The sequence below is a fragment of the Apteryx rowi genome, unplaced genomic scaffold (assembly GCF_003343035.1).
Source record: "Apteryx rowi isolate R43461 unplaced genomic scaffold, aptRow1 scaffold_75, whole genome shotgun sequence".
NCBI lineage: Eukaryota > Metazoa > Chordata > Aves > Apterygiformes > Apterygidae > Apteryx > Apteryx rowi.
Genome location: NW_020451038.1, coordinates 2861931 through 2881904, shown reverse-complemented (window position 1 = coordinate 2881904; position 19974 = coordinate 2861931). Strand labels below are relative to the sequence as shown.

General features: G+C 43.3%; 2 protein-coding genes across 4 annotated transcripts in view; one reads left to right on the top strand and one right to left on the bottom strand.

Annotated features, from left to right (window-relative positions):
• The window catches only part of UROC1 (urocanate hydratase 1), a 125703-nt gene that overhangs the window by 35746 nt on the left and 69983 nt on the right, over positions 1-19974 (bottom strand). Inside the window, exons 7-10 of one of the 3 annotated variants that reach the window (XM_026087996.1) lie at positions 11215-11356; positions 4252-4382; positions 1310-1403; positions 118-177 (exon numbers count right to left, since the gene is read on the bottom strand). In XM_026087996.1, the coding sequence (XP_025943781.1) occupies positions 118-177; positions 1310-1403; positions 4252-4382; positions 11215-11356 (427 nt within the window). Of the gene's footprint in view, positions 1-117; positions 178-1309; positions 1404-3428; positions 3664-4251; positions 4383-11214; positions 11357-19974 lie in introns of those variants that run through there. The other 2 variants (XM_026087997.1, XM_026087998.1) reach the window with 2 other exon arrangements.
• The window catches only part of LOC112976585 (netrin-4-like), a 53105-nt gene continuing 48039 nt past the window's right edge, over positions 14909-19974 (top strand). The window contains exon 1 of the mRNA XM_026088005.1: positions 14909-14975. Within this exon, the coding sequence (XP_025943790.1) occupies positions 14909-14975 (67 nt within the window). The remainder of the gene's footprint in view (positions 14976-19974) is intronic.

Sequence of the window (19974 nt, the reverse complement as noted above, 5' to 3'; positions counted from 1 at the left end):
GAGTAGTTTGAGACAATGACTGCCAAGAATTGTCACAAACTCTGCCTAAGCAGAATGTGCTTGGGGGAGGGTGAAACAGGTTTTATGAAACAAGTTACAAAAGTAACTGTGTCCTACCTGCGCCCAGTTGCTGAAGACCTGCCCATTTCCTCCATAAGTGACAAGCTCCTGGGGAAACTGAGAAAAGGAATTTAACAATATTAAAGCAAGCAATTTCTGGAAAAGTTTCAGAGTATATCCTGCCTTAAAAAACAAAAAAAACCCCTCAATTACAGATCTTCACTGYGGCTTATTGCATCAACACCCTCTAGATTCTTGAAATCAGAAAATACCACCATAAAAGTAATAGTTTAAACAAAAAAAAAGAAAATCTTAAAATGGTTTTTGTTATTGTTACAATGGTATTTTGGTGATGCCAAATGCTACAAAGTTATTTCTGGGTTGCAGTTTCTGTAACAWACAGACATCCCAGAAAACTCTGTTAAATAGGTCTGACTGATCTCATGGTCAGACTGCCACTGGCATTTGCTGCTGAAAGGGCCAAGGACCAGCAGGGCAGGGTTTTATAGCCTCTCCCTTGCCATTTGTACAACAAATGTGTTACACTGGGTAGTGCTTGTAAGGAGGGACTTTGGTCCTGTAACCCTTTAGTAAATCTGTCCTTGAGAGATGAGTTTTCAAAGCTGCAGAAAGTATCAACATCATTTTTTCAATATATGGTGTAGAAGCAACGTACAAAGAGCTGAACTCTACCCATCTCACAGMAGGTGATCAAGCTCCTGTATGTAATGGGAGCTGGAGACATCTCATTAATATTACAGGAGGCCTCAGAAGTCAGAGCCAGGACCAGGGCCCACAGCGCAGAATTAAAATCTACATACAGTAGCAAATTTAAGAACTTAATACAAAAGACCCCAAACCCCAGGAATCACAGCGTAGTCATAAGAAGAGTGCAAGAGAGATGTATGATCACACTTTAGTCCCCTTCAGGTCTAGCCTCACAGAAATGATCATTCTGGCTTATCACACTGAAGAGTGCGGCACTGCTGAAATCCGCCTGCTTAGCTAACACAGAGCAGCCAGCTCTACATATAGGAGGACTGGCACGTACCTCAGGGCACAGAACCAGCAAAAGGCTAATGAACAACTAAAATCCTRTTCAAGGTTTCAAGGGAGGATCATCTGCACAGAGACTAATTTCACCCATACACCTAAGTTTTTCAATTTTTATATGAGCATATACAGGAAGTAACTTGTAACTTCTACCATGTGAATACTTTCCATCTTCCTTATTTTCACTGTGCCTTACCTGAGCCACTGAGGGATCCAGATTATTCATGATCATCAGCATAATAGCAGCAGCTGATTTGGTCTTGCAAGGATATTCTTCTATGGGGTATGCCCTGAAACAGTACCACCAAACTTTAGAGAGACACTTCAACTCATAGATAAAGACAACAGCAACAAAATACCCCACAGAAATATCTCTGAATGTCAACAGATTGCCTTGAGTTACAGGGTTTTATTTAGAAGGGAAGGAAAAAAAAAACTAAAAGGAGAAAGTGCAAATCTGAAACGACATGTACAGGCAAATCAGGTTTCAGCTTCTATCAGAATTAAGCAAAGAAAACTAAGAAAAAAAATTGGATTCAGCCTATCATTTGCTGAGTCAGTTAATCACAAGTGGTTATAAATATGGTGGCCATGAGTTCTCTCTGCTTCTTAGCCTGGATTATTTGGAGCATGCTTGAACTGGTCTTTGTATCCCAGTTGCCAGGCCAAGTAGCTACATCCTGCAAGGCCAAGGAAAACAGCATCAGTGGAAGCTGCTTTCAGGCTCAGCAGCCTTGTTATTTAAGATCCTATCTAAGGAGAAAAATCTCCAGTTTGAATTCCAGTCCCAAAGAAGCTCTCAAAGATATAACTAGTTAGGAGAAATCTGGGGCTTTTTTTTACTACATTAGATGCATTTCATCCAGAAGTTTGAGAGGCATGTGGAACCCTCACAAAGCCATTTTGAGTCAGGTTTCCTAGCACTGATGTACTTTAAGGGCAGCTGCTGCAATCACCTCACTGTTATCTTCTCCTTCACCATCTATTTCTTGTATCAAATTGTTTTAAAGCTTGTAGTCTTACAGTTACACTGTCACTCTTCAGGGCAGGGACAATCCCTTTGCTATGTGTTTGTACAGGCCTTAGTACAATTGTCTGGAGGCCTCTAGGGTCTAATACCAAAAATAAGTATAACCATTAATCAAAAGTTTCACTCTTTCGTTCTTTCCCTCTACATAAGCAGCAACATTATTACAGACACTAGAAATTCCTGAAGGTAGATAGGATCATTTGACATGTTTTCTAAATCATCGTCCTTTTATTGGCCCATAGATCTTCAATGGCTGGACATTTGCTTTATATGGGGAAGATAGTTACACTGAAAAGGTTAGGCTAAAGAGTGCCAACTACAAAAGAGTCAGACATCTGCTGACCAGCTCCTGAGCCAAGATTTGAAATGTATACCATATAGATTTAGCAAATGGGCTCCTCCCATGGTCCTATATGCATTATCCTAGCTATTTACATCAGGATACTAAAATATATGCCTTGCAGTCACTGCCAAACCAGTAGGAAAAGCATATGAGTTGTTCGAAATACATTTTTGTTGGTAGTGGGTTTTTTCTTCTAAGTTTAAGGTGATAAAATAACAGGATTTCTGTAAAAAGTGATACCAACTCATCCAAAGGAATTATTTCCACATGAGACTACTCAGAACATAACCAACACCAAGTTCAGGTATTAGCTAACTGAGTGCTGATATGGGAACAAGGGTGTTAAATGAAACAGAAACAAGTTGGACTGTGCTCCCTTGGAAATATAAAACAAACCCAAATACTGCTAGACTACAAAAGGCATTTGCTTAATCTCCCAGGCTCTAAGAAAGTATTAGGAAGGGTGGGCAAAGAAATAGGTATAAACTATGAAAAAAATATTTGAAGCTGTCAAAGAGTCACTGATGCCAGCAATGGAAATCAGCTGGTGGATTGTCTCATCCTATCCTGCCAGTGGAAGGTAACCTCATCTGTACTTCAGGACTCATCTCCCCTGAAGTCCAGCACTGCAATATCTTTCAGCCTTCCGGTTGTTCTCCCCATGTCTTCAGCAACAGCTGACTCCACACTAGTATGGACAGCACAAATATAGTTGTTTGTACAAATTAGAGTGCTTTTCAGTTGCTTGTTTTATTCAGATTTCTTAGACATTAACCAGGCCCCTGCTGGATGCAAGAAGGAATCAACCAGTCTTAAAAAAAAGTAGTTAGCCCCTGGCAGCCCTCACCAAAACAATTCTGCTTCACAAACATTAGCCTAATTAGCCCCACAATGAAGCAATGCTCCAAAACCATCAGGCAACAAGCCCAGCATATTACAAACCAAGGTCAGACACAGGCTCCAAGGACTGAAGAACATGCAGCCTCCCTTTTAAGCCCAGGAAGCCTTCTGTGTGTGACTGAAGAGCAACCAACCACTCACAGCAGGTCTTAAGCCATCCACTCATCTGATGTTTCCTCTTGATTCAGCCAACATTTGACTTACAGGAACTCAGGACTATTGCAGACTTTCTGTTCAGGTTGCAATTAGAGGTCAAATAAAGACAGGTCCCTAGAAACTTTAAGACACACATTTCAGTGCATTTGGGACAGTCCTAAAGAGGCTCATGAAATGCGGTAATCATCTCTGTGTAGGGCAAAGCTGGTGTTAAAACGCAGGACACTGCACAACCCCTTCTGGGTGACTTGGCAGACTGCTGAGAGCAGTACATCTTGACGGTATGCAGACACTGCACAGGTAGCACTGTGTGAGTGATGCTGAGCTTTACAGTGTGCAGCAAGACTGTCCTGACCCTGCCAGGGACCATCCAGAAGGGTGTAGAGTGTCTCCCGACTAGCTCCATGGAACTCGGATGAGGACAGAAAGCAGGACAATATCTGGAGGATGAAGGATCTCTTACGCAGCTTTACAGAAGAGCATCCCAAAACACTGAGTAACACTCATTGGAAATGAAACCACTGTCTCTAGTGACACACAGAACACCTGATTTATTCAGCTGATACATTTTGTTAATGTCATGACATGACTTCTGCAAGAGGTAGAATAGGATGCAGTGGTGTCTCTATTCAAAGATTACTTCCACAGGTGAAAGCCAGTAAGCAAATGCCAGCCAAATGCAACAAATTCTGAATGCTCTAGTCCTTACCTCATCTCAATATCTGGAAAGAATCTGTACATATATATATGTCCATACAGCCTGAGTTCTTCAGCAAATTCCAGCGCCAGTATCTTTTGTATATCAGGTGGGAAATAACGCAAGGCATTCCGCAAAGCCAGCTGCCAAAAGAGCAAAAGACACACAAACACACACACAAAACAAGGTAAGAGAGAAATGCAGGTAAGTGGATGGCCCCAAACTTTAAGCAGACTCAGCTGGAAACCTGCCCAGGATAATATGGTGATGATTTTTAAAGGCCAAGCTCATATCAGGGGAGAAATCATTCCTGCTTTACTATTGAAATGTCTCCATCTGCATCTTTCCTTGTAGATTAAATTGCTGAGTACAGGGTGGCCTACCCCCCTGTCCCAACTCTGTAGTGAGAGATTTTGGAGGTTTGTTAGGTAGCACTCCATCCTATAAATCAGAAATGGACAAATTCCCTCTCACAGTGCTAGGGGGCACTGAACTACCAAGAAAAATATTGTTCAGAAATCATTAATCTGAGAGCCTGAACTCCTAGAGACACTGAAGACCCTACCGTACTTTCCATTCAAGAAAGGGAACATGGCCCTGCATTATGTGACTTGGTCCCTGATGAAGATGTTTTGGGGCTAAGTTTTATGAGATAAAGATTCACTACATTTAGCATCCTAATACATTGCAGAAGGTGGTGGTTTACACTATTTTACTGATGCTACATACATCACTTCCAAATTAGGTAAAGTGATTAGTAAGTACTGAATTAAATTCTGCATGTGATACTGAGACTTGTACTCTCTATTGCTTTCAAAGACACTACCCATAGTTTGCTAAGTACATTGTGTCCTTTTGGATGAAAGAAACCATAAATAAATCACTATCTTTAGTAACAGTCATGTCTGCATATTTCATGTTCCATTGTTTAAAACCGTAATGAAAATAAAGATTTTGTAATCTTTTAAAAAGCCAATTGCATGCAAAGTACTACAAGACCTTATAGATTCCCCTATAAATGGTAGCACTATTCAAACAACTCTTAGTTGAAGAGATTCACAAACTATGCAAAATTTCACAGCTTCATTAAGCTGATTTGTAAGGACTGGGCAAGGGCAGAAGGAAATCAAGTTTACTTCTAGATCTGGTAAGACCCTAACCAGGAAAACTCAGTTTTGGAGAGGGACAAGTATTCCCCATGCTTGAAGCACCTGCTGTTGGCAGTTCAAAGTGCCATGAAAGCAAGTATTTTCTGGAGGAAGTATAGGGGTGGGCTGTAATACAGGAAATGGAGATTAGAACAAAGGCATCTAGAACCCTCCAGTCTAGGTATCTTCACTCTCCTTATTATTCTGGGAGAAGAAAATACCCTGGCAAAAAGTCCCCAAAAGCTCTACAAAGCCTCATTTTGGCTTAGTGATAAACCTCTTGTTGATTCAACATGAGTATGGTTTGGACTTCATGAGTAGCGTTCTCCAGCTACTTCATCATCCAAGATTGCTGGTCCCACATACCTTAGAGCAGATAGAACAGTATTTCTAAATCTAAAAATACCACTTAGAGAGTGTTCTTGTTGGCATACTTACTACTGAACACACACAGGTCAGATGCTTTTGGATCAGCAAAGCTATGCTGATTTACACCAAATGAGGAACAGACCTGTAAAAGCCTGCAATGAGATTTGCCATTTCACAGAGAATGACAAGGGGAAAAACCTATTTACCACACTAGCAAATGCAAATTCCATCTTCAAATACCACTTTATTGTTCTTCAGAAAGATAGGCAGTCATTTTTCAAGAGTATGTCAGCAAGCTAACAAAAACCCCAGCTATATTTACCTTGTGACAAAATGCGAGAGGTTTTTCAAAGCTGGCATCTTTGAGTCAAGCAGCCATCATCAGAGTTTCAGCTCTGAAAATTTTCTGAAGTGACAATGAAATGCTACATCCCTTGTAACAATAAAATTAAGTTCTACAAAAGGAACGAAAGTGTCATCTGTTGAAATGAAAAAACGTTGCCACATTTGGAATTTTGGCTGCCTATGAGAACTACAGAGAACGATCAGGATGAAAACATTTTGTTTCCAGTCTGGCAAGGATCACCCAGACTTCGATCAGTGTTTTTATCTGTATTATAATGAATTTTTGTATTTACCCTAAAAACAAGAGCAAGCAAAATCTGTTTGCATTTTCAAACAAATTCACTTAAACAGAGCCTCTGTCCTATTAGCGTTCCATGTTAACAGAAGCCTGAATTTTGATGATGCAAGCATTAAAGAAACATGAATTTTGATGCTACATGAAGGGCAGGAAGGGCTCCTGGGTTGTGTAGACAATAGAGAGCTGATCTTACAAAAGGAGACTAAGACTGTGGCTTGTTTAGCCTAAAAGAACAAAGGTGGCATTTGATTACTGTGTCACTGCAGGATAAATGTCAAAGCAGGAAGGTGCTTCAGGGAAATGCTGGAAGAGGAATAAATAGGTATTAACTAGCCATGAAGAAACAGTCTTCAAATTAGAAGAATTTAAATAAAAGATTCTGAAAGAGCCTCTAAATAGGAGAGCTAGGACATTTGAAATTGGTTAGATGAAGCCTGACTGGTTTATGAAAAGGTAATTGCCACATGTATCTGGATGAATTTTGCGTATTCATTACTGAATCCTAAACTGAATAACCTCAGAAAGGCACTCAAGGACCAAATTCAAATAGACTGATCATCATGCTTTTGTGGAAAGGCAATACAAGGCCACCTATTCCTTAAGTTTCATTAAAGAACCATATTAAATATTAATCTAACCTTTATATAGGATTAATTTTACCCATAATGGGTGAATTTTAGACATTGTGGGTTTGATACTCAGGTGTTATTCCTGTTCTTAGTTTCCCCTCACAGCAGCTTAAGCTGCATGTGCTTAGCACCTCTGAAAATCAGGTTCAGAGTTCATAGAAATTTGGAAGAAAAAAAAAAAATCAATAGTGATTATACTCCTGAACCTGTTCAGTCATTTTGCAAATCCCACCATGAATTTGTGGAGAGTCCCTGATTCAGCTCAGCACAATGCAAGTATTTGATGCAGTCTTCCTCTCAGATCTGCCAAGTGGATCTAACGTTTGGTTCTTACGTTTAAGCTCTCACTAGCAGACTGTCTTTTTGTACTTACTGGAATTCACACAGCAAAACATGATCCTGCTGCCATTTAATCAAAAGTCAGAACTCATCAACATCAACCTATCAACGGGAGGTAGTCAAAAGAGTCTATGAAATCCTGCTTCAGTCAATCAACTGTATCTTTGTCATGGGAGTCTCTTGAGAAATCAAATCAGCCTCTTGTTAATTGGTTCTTGTTGAAGAGCTGGTGCCTCTTCAGAATGAATGGCATTCATTTTCCTTCCAAACAACATTTTAAGGACTTCCAATTTAAGGATCTCAAGACACTTCACAAATACCAAGATCTGCAGTCTACCCCTTTGCTAAGGGGAGAGTAAAGCATAAAGAGCAAGTGATTAGCTCAACAGCCTCCATATTAGCTCTCCTGTCTTTTCCCAGTGAAGATATTGCTTGTCTCCTATCTGTCTCCCATCTGATGATATCCAGGCCCAGAATCATTGGTGGAACTATTCTCTAAGCAGTAATTGTAAGAGACTGTGGTTTCATTATTATTTTCCCTGGACAGGTCTCAATTCAGACCAGCTCAGATTGGAAGTAAGTATGGTCATTTCTGACCAGCCATTGCTATAAATGTCCCATTGGCTGTGAAAGTTCAGTTTTTTAATCACCAAAGCTTTCTAAAACAGGAGCTAATAGCTGACCTTCCCAACCACTTTATATAAACTTTCCAAAGTGGCCTGATCTCCAGCTGCATAAAGCAACCATCAAGGACAAGCATCCTCCTTCACCAGTAAGGTCAACAGGATCTTCAGGTGCTATGCAACTTTGCAACGCTTCCAGCTCTGATTTTTAACTCTTTATACTAGGATGTCAGGGAGCAGCAAGGGCTGGCTTCTTCCTAAGGAATGGGGAGCCAAGGCAAAACACAGCCAGAAAGGCAAAGGCCTCACCAGCCAGGGCACTGTCCCACAGCAAGGAGAGCAGGGCAGAGCAGGCCAGGGGTGGCAGCCAGGTTCAACCAAGAGTCCAGATCATCAGGCAAGTTTGTGGTGATAAGRCAGGTCCAAGCTCAAGCCAAGRATGCAAGTCAGRAYCAGGTCTGGTGACAGTAACCAGAGTCAGACAYAGCCCAGAGATCACCAGGCCAGTCCATGGTGACAAGCCAGRTCCAAGGTCAAGCTGGGAAGAAAGTCTGYRGGCTGGGGTCCAGATCAGTGTGGTCTATAGCCAGGAACAGGCATAGCTGCAGCTGAGCTGGAAACCAGTACTCCTACCACATAGTTCAGAAAGGAGTGAAAGCCCAGGACTGATCTTAAATGGAGCCCCTGGGCCCACGGCGTGGGTGGAGGCCCCAGGTGAGGCTGGTCAGGGCTGTTAAAGGCCTGTTAGTGCCCTCAGGGCCCAGACACAGGAACACAAATTAAGATATTGCAATCAGGTAAGAGATGATCATATTGAGGTAGGAAGAAGGCTGTAACATGGTTGGACTCAAATACACATAAGGAAACTGGTAAATGGATAAGGAAATGTATTTTTTTTCTGATTCTAAGCAACACTGACAAGAATATACTCCTCCCAAGTTGCGTCAGCTTTACCGGAAGGTCAATGAATGTGCAATGTCCTTGTTTTGCAAAGGACACACCAAGCATGAGGTTTTAGGGGTAATTTATTTGCAATATATTTATATTGAGATACAAATGCTGAGAAACAAAAAGCTAGTGTTTCCTGATCTGGGAAGGGAAAGAGAAAGGATGCAGCTATTTCAGGCCCCAGGTGAAGAATGCAGAAGAAAGAGAACTCAGGAAATGTATAAACAAAATCAGTTCTGAGGAATGGTTTGATTTATCCAAAGAGATTAAAGTTGGTATGATAGGAAGAATTATGTATCTCTTCAGCAGGTCCCAAAACACACAGATCTTGATAAATCTCACTTACAGGATTTTTATCATAACCAGAAAAGGAGGCCCCAAAAATTATACATTGGCAGTGCTAAGSTTTACTACTATAAAAAAGAGTAAAATTAGAATAAAGGCAGATGAACAGAAAGACAGATCCTTACTGAAAGACACTAGCGAAGCACTATTAACTTATGTCAAGGCTTCCCATGAGCACTTTAATTAGAAAATGAACRCAGTGTCATATGGAAAGACAAGCCTTGCAATACACTCAGCACTACACACTGCCAACAGTATCTGGAAGCTTGTCTCAAGGCTTAAACACCACCTTGAACACAGACAACCTTTTCTAAGCATGGAACACCTCGTAAAAAAAAAGATTTGGCCTTTCAGATATAGAATAAATACCAGCTGAGCCTCTAAACCTGTTAAGAGTTTAAGGTGGAAGATTAAGAGTAAAATAAATCAGAAAGGAAGCTTTTAAATCTTTAACAGGCTAATAAAAAAACCAACCAGCATGACCTTTTATCACATGTGGTAGATAAGAAGGGAAGATGAGGGTAGGATGCTAGACAGTAGCCTGAGACTAGGACCAGAACAGCAGTCCAGTAGAAGCTCTCTCCTTGCAGCAATTACAGGAGGCAGGAAACTATTCCAGTTTCTCTACAGAGAGTGAGGGCTTTGTCATTGCATTCTCTTCCCAGGTAGAGAGTAGGGTCTGGCATCCTTGTAAGTGATACCATCTCCTCCCCCCCTGCAACATGGACTCCTACATGCTGTAGTAGATTTCTCTTGGGGGAAAAGTGAGTTTAGCCAAGGCCCAAGCAGAAGGAATGAAATGGAGACATTTGGCAACGTTCTGCCATGCAGTGAAGCTCATTCCCTGCTCTTTTATCTTCATAGCCATCACCACGATCCCCTCTGCACACTTAGTAGCCACACTTCCACATGTCTGAGCCATCCCAGGCACAGACAGCCTCAGCCATGAATGCTGCCTGATGCCAMAGTAAATCCTCTTTGGATATCTCACAGCTGTTCCCCTTTTTACCCTTTGTCTGGGCTCTTTGTTTGTGGAAGTGGACTTTGAAAGAATTTGGCTGCTCATGTCAGTGGGGAACTCCCACAAAAAGCAAGGAAGTTGTGAGCAACTTCTTAGTGGGGAAGGTACTTTAGTGTACTGACCGGAATGTCACGTTATAACTGATGTTATATGTGATGAAGTACAGACTTTCAAACTAAGGAACCCACCTTGTCCTCTCCCACACAAAATTCCTAAGGATCTCCACCATCAACCGTTATTTTCTGCTGCTAATTTTTTTTTAAGCTCTAACATGAAATAATGCAATGATTACTTTAGTGCTCACGTAGACAATTCAAACAAAAAGACACAGGAAAAGTTACACAACTAAAGACAAATAATTAACCCAACTTCTTACAAACTTGCCTAAATTCCAGAAAATTTCAGACTAGGGTTTAAAATAAATTATATTTTGATGCAAAGATATGTATGTGTGCCCGGTTTGTACTAAGATGTTGATTCTCCACATTTTGTGTTTACTGTATTTGAGGGGCTAGCTTTCACTCCCATAAATATCCAGTGYTCTTGTGACAGCATTCATAATTCCATCTCCAAGGAATGATGCTGGATTGACAGCACTGGAGTCTAAGGCCTCTTGTTCAGCCATTTAAAGGCATGCAATCTGTTGTGCTGCAAATCTCCTTCATATCAACCTGCTTATATCTGCGGAGAAAGAAAGAAAGAAAGAAAGAAAGAAAGAAAGCAAGCACAAAGGCAGAAGAGTTCCCAGTACTTTGTCACATTTTCCACTGAAATTAAAAAAACAAGGAAATGCATTTGCCACAAAGTTAGGCCCACATCCAGAAAAGCATTTGAGGCAATCAAGTCTGCTGCTCTGAGCTGCATTTATCYGAAAGGAAGAGAAGTGAGGCCCTATGAAACCCCATGTTACCTTTTTCTCCTGAGCAGCGAGATTAGGGGTTCTCACAGGTGCATGGGGTACTCCTTTCCTCCGACCTCTGTTTTCGGGCAAAGGGTGTAGAGGGAGGCCACGACAGATTTCCTTCAGGCTGGYCATAGCTGCTGTGGAATTACTGGGAGGAAAGGAAAGGCAAACTGGAGAGGCACAAAGACTGGGGACCAAAGYGTGCAGGTCAGCTCCTGCTGAGCGGTTGAGATGTGCCACCACGCTGGGGTGATCTCAAAGAGGACGGCCTGTCCTCTGGCTTTTGCAAACAGGCCTGCAAAGCACTGAGGGCAGGTGGTGCAGATGACACACCTCCCCCCTCTGAGCCATGCCATTGGCTCTTCCTTCCTCCCCCAAAATGAATGATTCACAGTTTTGCTGTTTATTTTCTAGGTGCTTTGTCAGCTGGTGCTGTGCTAACCCTCTGGAGTAAACTCAGTCACTTTCCAAATCAGTTGATTCCCCCAATGGCCTAGTGAGAGTGACAGTCTTGAGCATGAGCCTTGCCTGAGACCACAAGGACTGTGCCTTTACATTTCTATAGCTTAGGAACTGACTAAAGTTATTCATCATGATTCACATCACCATCCAGACACATCGTTCCAGTAAGATGGGCRTTCTCTGTTTGACACCTCCGGGTACAGGCTGTTCCTGAGATCTGATCAGTTTGTCGTCTAGAAAGCAGCGGTTGTCGACAGTAGCAAAATTTCTACCCTTAGTTGTTAGCTCCTCTTAGCTCACAGGAGTGCCTGGATTTTAGCAGAATTAAACTGGAAACATASCAGCCTCATCAGCACTGGTATCAGTTTTCTCAAGACAGGCAATAATAGTGAGGAGGAATTAAGGTTTTCAGTTCTAAGTCACTTTTATATCCCATGGTCAACAACTACTGCAAAGTCTTATGCTACTGCCATCCAGACATCGCAACTAAATGAATAAGCTTAACTTTGACTTTCCACTTAAAATGCAACATGAACTTTGCTCTCTGTTTTGAGCTGTTGTTTAAGTTATACAGCAGCTTCTTGATCTTTATTACATCCATGGAACTACAACTCACAGTCACGGAATTTTCTCACATGCCACCATTGAAGCCTGGTGAAATTAACTGGGAGAAACATTTCAGTTAGGAATGAGCCTAAAACCTGGGAATAAAAATAGACCACATTTTCCCACAAAGGCATCAATCAACAAGCAATGACCATAAAGCACAGTTATGAAATGACAGCTTCTCATTAATGTCACGTTGGCTTTAGCTCTAGGACATACTGCACATCCCCAGCTCCCACTGGAGATGCTTGAGTTGAAAGACTCCGAACATCCCAGGGGAGCTGAGCACACAGCAGACTCAAACCCTCTGAAGGATACTGATTGTCATCTACGGCAGGAGAATTTTGTTTTGCAATTATACAGTGTTTTAGCTGTTTTTGAACAAAAGGCAAGGACAAAATAGAGAGGAAAAACTCTCCTTCATATTTTAAAAGTTCATATTGAGTTTTCCTATTAAAAACATACGAAAAAGGAACAKAAGGGTAAAGTGAGAAAATTCTGTCCCAAAGCATAGCAAAATAACCCTGCCTTACATAAACATCCTAACCCAAGGAGAAATAAATCTTTCCTCGTGTTTCTTTGTATGACCCACATTCTCCATATCCCCCTAAGGTCTGATCCTGTGCACATGTGGGCACAAGAATAATCTCTTCTGCATTTGGACTCCCRTTGGACCTGCTTCCCTCTACAACATCAGTCAAAAGTTAATGGCATCACACTGCCTTAAAAGCTGAAGAAAGAGAGAACGGAGCCAGGGAGGGAACTCACTCCCTGAATTAAATTATTTCTGGGGCTAAGCCCTTCCACACCGTGATCTCTACATGCTGGAGCCCTTCTGGGTCGCCAGAAGCTCTGTGCTGGAATTACCCCTGGGCAAATCTGACTTCAGGGTCATGCCCAGTGTTGGTTAGGTCTTTGGGGCAGGCAGGTGTTTCAGTGGTGCCAAGTACCCTCCAGGGCACGTCCCAGCTCATGTCTATGTTTGATTATGGGAACAAAACCCTCGTGTGTGTCCGGTTGAGCACTCTGTAATCCATATAAACCCGCAAAGCCTCCCTCCTCTCCCCACGCCCTGCAGCACCCTTGCCCCTGCCGGGCGGGGRGCTTTGCCCCGGGGGGCGGGCAGGGCCCCGCTGCAGGGCAGGTGTCATGTGCCGGCCGCCTGGCAGAGGGTGCTGCAGGGACAGCAGGGACCAGCTGGGGCGAGCTGAGCACGCCTGCTCCCGCCCTGCACACGCACACGCACACACACACACGCACACGCACACGCACACACACACACCCCGCACACACGCCCCGGCTCCTGGAGGAGAAGATGCGGCTGGAAAACAACGGCCGCATCTGAGAGCAACAGCGCGCAGCCCAGCTGACGAGGAGGTGCGGAACCGAGCCAGCCGCCTCCTCCTCCTCCCCCCTAAAAAAAAAAAAAAAAAGGCACATATAAAGAACAGGAAGAAGATCACATGTTAAAACAATCCCCTTTGCATCCAGACAGGACCAGAGAGGGGAACTGCCCCGTTCGGACTGCGGGATGTGCTAGGGGCTGAAAGGGAGGCGGAGAGGAAACTTGGAGATAACTGGGCAGCCCCCGGGAGGGAAGGCAGCCCGAGCCCCAAACCTCGCCGTAGCCGCAGGGGGAAGGATCTGCCCTTCTTCCCCTCCCGGCCGGGAGCCGGGCGCTGCGCCGCCACCGCGCTCCCCGGGAGCGCAGCCCCCGCCCGCAGCGCGACGCCCCCCCGGGCCCCGCCGTGAGCCCCGGGCCAGCTCCCGGCGAGGGGCCGCGGTCCAGCCGCGGCACGGCCAGGCGTTCCCGGCTCCGCCACCGCCACCGGCACGGGCGAGCCGGCGTTTGGTTTGTTTTTTACTATTACCCCCCGGCGCTCGCTGGGTGAAGCAAATCCTTTGGGGGGGGGCGCAGAAGTGGCTTCTGTGACAGCAGAGGGAGGAGGGAAATAAGATAAAATAAACCAAAACAAAATAAAACGAGAGAGGAGCCAAGAAATCCCTTGCTCCTCATCATCTCCCGGCGAGCGCAGGCGGCTCTGCTCCGTCCTGCTGCCSCTCCGCTGCAGGGAGCCGGGGAGAAGGGGCCGGGAGACATCTGACAAAGCGGGGTTCGCCTCGCCCGCACCCGCCGCTGCCCCGCGGCACGGGAAGCTGCCGGCGGCAACCGAGGCGAAGCCAAAACCGCAGCCCCGCAAAAAGCAAGGAGCAGAAACGAAAGTTCCCAAACAGCATCCGAACAACCGCGAAGGACCGGACCGGGCAGAGCTCTCCGCGTCGCCTCCGCCCTCGATGGTGCACTCAAGGGGCTACACCAAGGATGTGAACATCCCTTGCCTGCTGCATGAAGAGGGGTAAAGACGCAGAAAATCCGTGTTATTTATTTATTTATTGGAAGCAATGTACGGGTGACACCCAGAAGGCATCCGAGCCCTGAAAAAAAAAAAAAAAACTCTGGATCCAAACGAAAACGAGAAGAATGAGACAGCAGCCCCGACCCCTACACTAAGAGGAAGGTGAGCAGAGAGGAGGAAAGAAAGAAAATATAGAAAAGCCATGCAAGCACCAAACCTGTAGATTTCTGCAGCTATTTTTTGCTTCACTGAGGACAGATATTTTACTGACAGCCATGCAGCATAAAGGCATCATGCTGATTGTGTTCTTGGAATATTTTATTTCTGGCCATGGGGAAGCAGGTAAGCAAAATAAATCAATATTGCCATCCATAAAACAATTCAGCCTAAGTTGAGCAAAGGAAGAGGGAATGGAAATCAAATCTGCAAACTCCGTTAGAAATTTTTTATGTCAACATTTATTTTTTTTTAGATTGTACTCTTATAAGGAATCTGGGTTAGTCAATATATATAAATATTTCTTATTCCCCTCAACACACAGCTTTGCAGCTCAGTTTCCTCCCTGTGACTTATAACAGAATGTAGTTTCTTACATCCTTAAGAGAAAACAGTGTAGTATTTTTGTGAATGAAAGAAAATAAGACAGAAAGAAAGAGGGCGATGGGCTGAGACATTCTGGATATTTGTTTGCAGGAAGAAACACTGCTTTGCTAGGCAGGACAAGAGTGAAATGACAACGTTCTTGGACAGCATCACAGGAGGGATCTGATTCATTCTATATTAACTTCATTTTGCATCATTATTAGTCAGAGACACTGTTTAGGACCTACTGTTTATCCAAGACAGTCCACTCAGAGTCTTCCCTGATACGATAGTTAATATGCAATGGACAAGACTAAATTAGCATTAGAGGATAAACAGACTGGGACAGAGAGAGAAGTTGATTAGTGGTGTGTGTGTATGTGGGTGTACAAATAAGCATATTCAGAAATGATATAGCTGGCCTGGTATTTATCTGTGGTCCTAAAAATACCTTGATAATGAAAGAGAATAATTCTCTGAGGGAAAGGAAGGCAGGCAGTACGCTGTATTTTTCCTGCTGTGGTTTAATACATCTTTAAGGTTAAAAGGGATGAATTATGCAGATCAGGTCAGAAAAATAAAAACAAACATTGATAAGACAACAATACATCCTTGTTGACTTTCCCATTGGGATACTGGCTTGTGGTCTCTCTTTCTGTAGAGAAAAACCTATCATTGGTTTAAATTTCACCTGCATGCCCAGAGTGTTAGGATAGGAACAACACTCTTCATGCAGTGATTTGAAAGCTAAAGTGTTCAGCTACCCTGMAGGCTCCAGTACAGTTAAATGCAGATCAGGTGGCTTCAGCTCAGATTATGCCTTGGTTAAAACCTTTCTGATAACATAGACATTAGATTTTCACAGCTGCAAGTGTTATTTTCTTAAAAACTGAAAACAGCTCATAAATTTACAATCCTGCCATATTACCCAGTGACTCACTTGGGAAAAAGTCTGGCTATTACAGTGTTGTTGGGAATGAGTGGAGGGAGGACATGGTACCTTAGTCCTTTTAGTGTCTTATCTTGGGTTTTCACTAGTTTTCCAGGCGAGGACGCTCCCTGTAGGATACGCAAGCTGACACRTAGCACAGAAAGGTTGCAGAGGTGCCTCATAAAGTTGCTGATACTGTTGGGAAAAGTAGTCTGCTATAAACTAGCCTAAATTTGCTCTGCATCCAATTCACAAAGTGAAAACAAATCTTCAAGGAAAGGCAGCCCAAAGCTGACTGCTTGGAAAGAGAATTTGAGGGGAGGGGATGTGTTCTGTATGAAGTTAAGCACTCTCAGAATAATGGTATAGGGATGGTGATTAATAGCAAAATAACTGGATATTAAAGGTGATGACACTAAGGATTCAATGTCACTTTAAATAAATACACAGTGCTTGCTCAAAAGGTTGTGCAAAACACCAACCTGTGAAAGCACAAGGGCTACCTGTTCACTTCTAATTTTTTATTTTTTTAGAAGCAATGTAAAAATCTTGAATTAATCTTGAATCTTTACAGTTCCTATTGCAGGCTGGGTCAGTATTGCTTAGATTAAGGTTCTGACAGCATCTAGCTAATCTGTGTAAAATGATTTGGAAATCTCAACTTTTTCCTGAGCAGAGAGGTATATAGARAAGTGTTTTTTCTTTCACACCTTATTAGCCTAAAAACTTCCTTTTCATCCCTACAGTTGGCCCCTCCTGGTCAGAGGTGAGATAAATTGATGGGGTAGTTTATGAGGAAAAGATGGGGGAAATATTTGCCTTTTGCCCATGTCCGTGCAGATAACAGCCAGGGCTGTCAAGATTGGCTCCTTAGCTCTTTAAACATAACGCAGAGGGGGAAAAAATCTTAGTGGTTAGGCTGGAAGGGTCAACTAGGTTTTATACTGCGAGATGTGACACTTGGGCTGTCCTTCCCCTTGTCGTCTTCAGGTGGAGGGCTGCATCCCCCTCATATAAACTCCGCAGCAGCCTGAAAACTCTTGTGCGTTGGGACAACTCAGGGGACTGCCTGGGATCTTGCTTCACAGGCTGCCAGCCCGTACCCCCCAGGAGAGCAGTGCCTGGGGCAGCTCTCCTCCCGATGGCAGGTCTCCAAAAGGGGGCGTGGTGTGGTCAAAAACGGCCATTTCTAGGACCAGGCTTAAAATGAGTTGCGCTGCCTGGTTATCAGCAGGGTTTGGCTTCCTATGGTCTGGGGTTATTCAGCTCTTCTGCAAATGAGGCTGCAGGTGCTGGAGCCAAGCACTGCTCCAGGAGGGATGCAGGCGAGCTGACCGCAACTAGCCATGCTGGAAGACTGCCCAGATCTGGGATCTTATTCTCACTCTGTGCCTCAGACCATGGGGGCATTTCAGGTTCATAGCTTATTCAGAACTTCACCTTTGGGATATTTAGGAAGCTCCAGTTGTGAGGGCTCTTTTAGTGCTAAAATACATCTGGCTACTCATAAATGGATGAAGACCTGCCAAACCCATTGCATGTTGGCCCCAGACAAACCAAAGGTTTGTAGCACTTTTGTTGTTACCAGCATTACAGAAAAAGCCCTAGRTCTGATTAAAAAAGACTTGAGCAACTCATGTCCCCAAGGCAATTAGCTATAAATGAACATTCAAAAGCTTTTGGTATTTAAAAAGAAAGTTAATCAGAGGTAGAACAAGTGAAATTCAGGTGGGCATGTGTGTGTGCACACATACACACTKAAACTGCTCCATCAAGACTTTAGTAGAAGATATCCAATGTTTTCAGCATTTAAAAGTTGCTCAGAACTGTCAAAGTTGCTCTCCTTTTTCATTGTAGGAGCCTTGAATGCACAAAGTCATTATTTTGCATACAGACAAGAAATAAAAAATCCCAGTCCAAATCCCATAGAAAACATTAGGCATCTTTCTAGTCACATCAGCAGGCTTTGAATCAGGTGTTACAAGGCTCTGAAGTAAGACATCTCTGTTTGAAACTGTCTCCTGGTAATATCAGTTTTGTGTCCTCTCTTGAACTGTATGGCATCCTAATCATCAGATAACACTATTGTTATAATAAGCGCCAGGCAYGTGCCACTGCCCTGCCACTTTGTGGCACAGCTCTGAGGGAGCAGAAAACAAACAAATAAATTAGTGATACCATTTACAGAGCCAAGCCACCCATCATGGAGTAAAAGCTAATCAACCTCAATGCCATACAGTGCCCATGCACAATCAAACTGTTTATTTTGTTATGAATTATTCAGTGAGCCCTCCTGGCATTTGGGATAAGTTGTTTGGTTGCCTGGCTGCTGTATCTCTTCTGCAGTGGTCCCCCCTGCTGTTCAGATTGCACATTTCGTGTTGATTCCACAGAATCAGTGAGTGATGGACAGGCTGCACTATCCTTGTGGCCAAGCAATGTTTTGCCAATTGATTTCTTTAAATGCAAAGCTTTTAATCGACTGCAGAATTCGTTTTCCAGTCTCTCTCCTTCTCTCAACCTCCCTTCCACTAATTTGCATGTTGTTCTTCTCCCATTTTCCTAATGACACAGCAGTTTGGACAGGAACTRTTTATTGATGTTGCTGCATTAGCAGGCAGAGCAGTCAAACCTTCTTGTGACTGCTGATCAGGAGAATGACCACATTCTTCCTGCCTTTCCAGGTTCATATAAATACAGCTGAAAAACTCAGTACAAGACTGGTAGCCCATTTACGGGAAATAAAAGAAGCAGCCATTTCCTTTTAAAAAATGTTTCCTTTTTTTCTTTCTCCCATTCTTGTCTGCAAAGCTTCCCCTATGCAACTCCTTCAGTTTAGAACACCAGCATCCAATTTCCTCTGTGAAAGCTTTCATGGCGTGATACATCARTAAAGATGGACTTTCTTTTAGTTACAGGACATGCTTATCCATATTTCAATGGGATTTGTAACATGAGCCCAGTCTTGATCAAAACTAAGTGCCCTAGACTCCTGTCATAGCTAATGCTTGTTCAGAGCTCAGTTGGAAGACTGGTCCCACATAAATTCTCTGGAGGCAAAGATGATACCTTTGTGCAGCACTGAGCAAAATCAGTTAATATCCAATCTACCATAAACACAGGAATTGTTGTACTTTCTATATCTGCAGTAATTTTTACCAAACAGGAACAAGTCAAATACGACAATGTAGACACCAAAATGCCACTTGCAAAGACAATCTTGAGGCATTGCAGCTGCAGCTCATAAAATTTTTGTTCATCCGCAAGGATGTATTTTTATCKGTTTTCAGGAACTCTTGTGCTACTCAGTGGAATTCACCCTCCAGAGCAGACAGAAATTTGAGACTTCAGATGCTCTGCAAAAAGTAGGGAAGTTCTAAAAAGCTTTTGTGGGAAACCAAGTCCTTGCTCAGGAAAAAAAATGCTCAAAGAAACCGCAAGCCAGCTTCCAGATAAGACCTCTGAACCTCCTSGTGTTTCCCTGTAACTGTATTAGGCTCAGATGGAATGACAAGTTCTTAATCAGAGAGAAAGTACATTGAAATGGCAGTCAGCAGTCAGAACGGTGTGAGGGCTTGGTGGAGGATCTACCATTGTGCTAAGAATCAGCTGAGAGTAAGCTCAGTTGAAGTCGAGAAGCAAAGAAAAGGACTGAGAAACAAACATCACCATCTTCCCTCCTTTCCTCTCCAGCTGACTTCTGCAATTCCTCCTTTCTTATGAAAATTCACTTCCATGCTGGCACAGAGAGTGGTKGCGGGACTGAGGAGGGGTGACTTGCACTGCTTTGATCCTGGGACTATTAGGTGCACAAATAACTCAGGCACT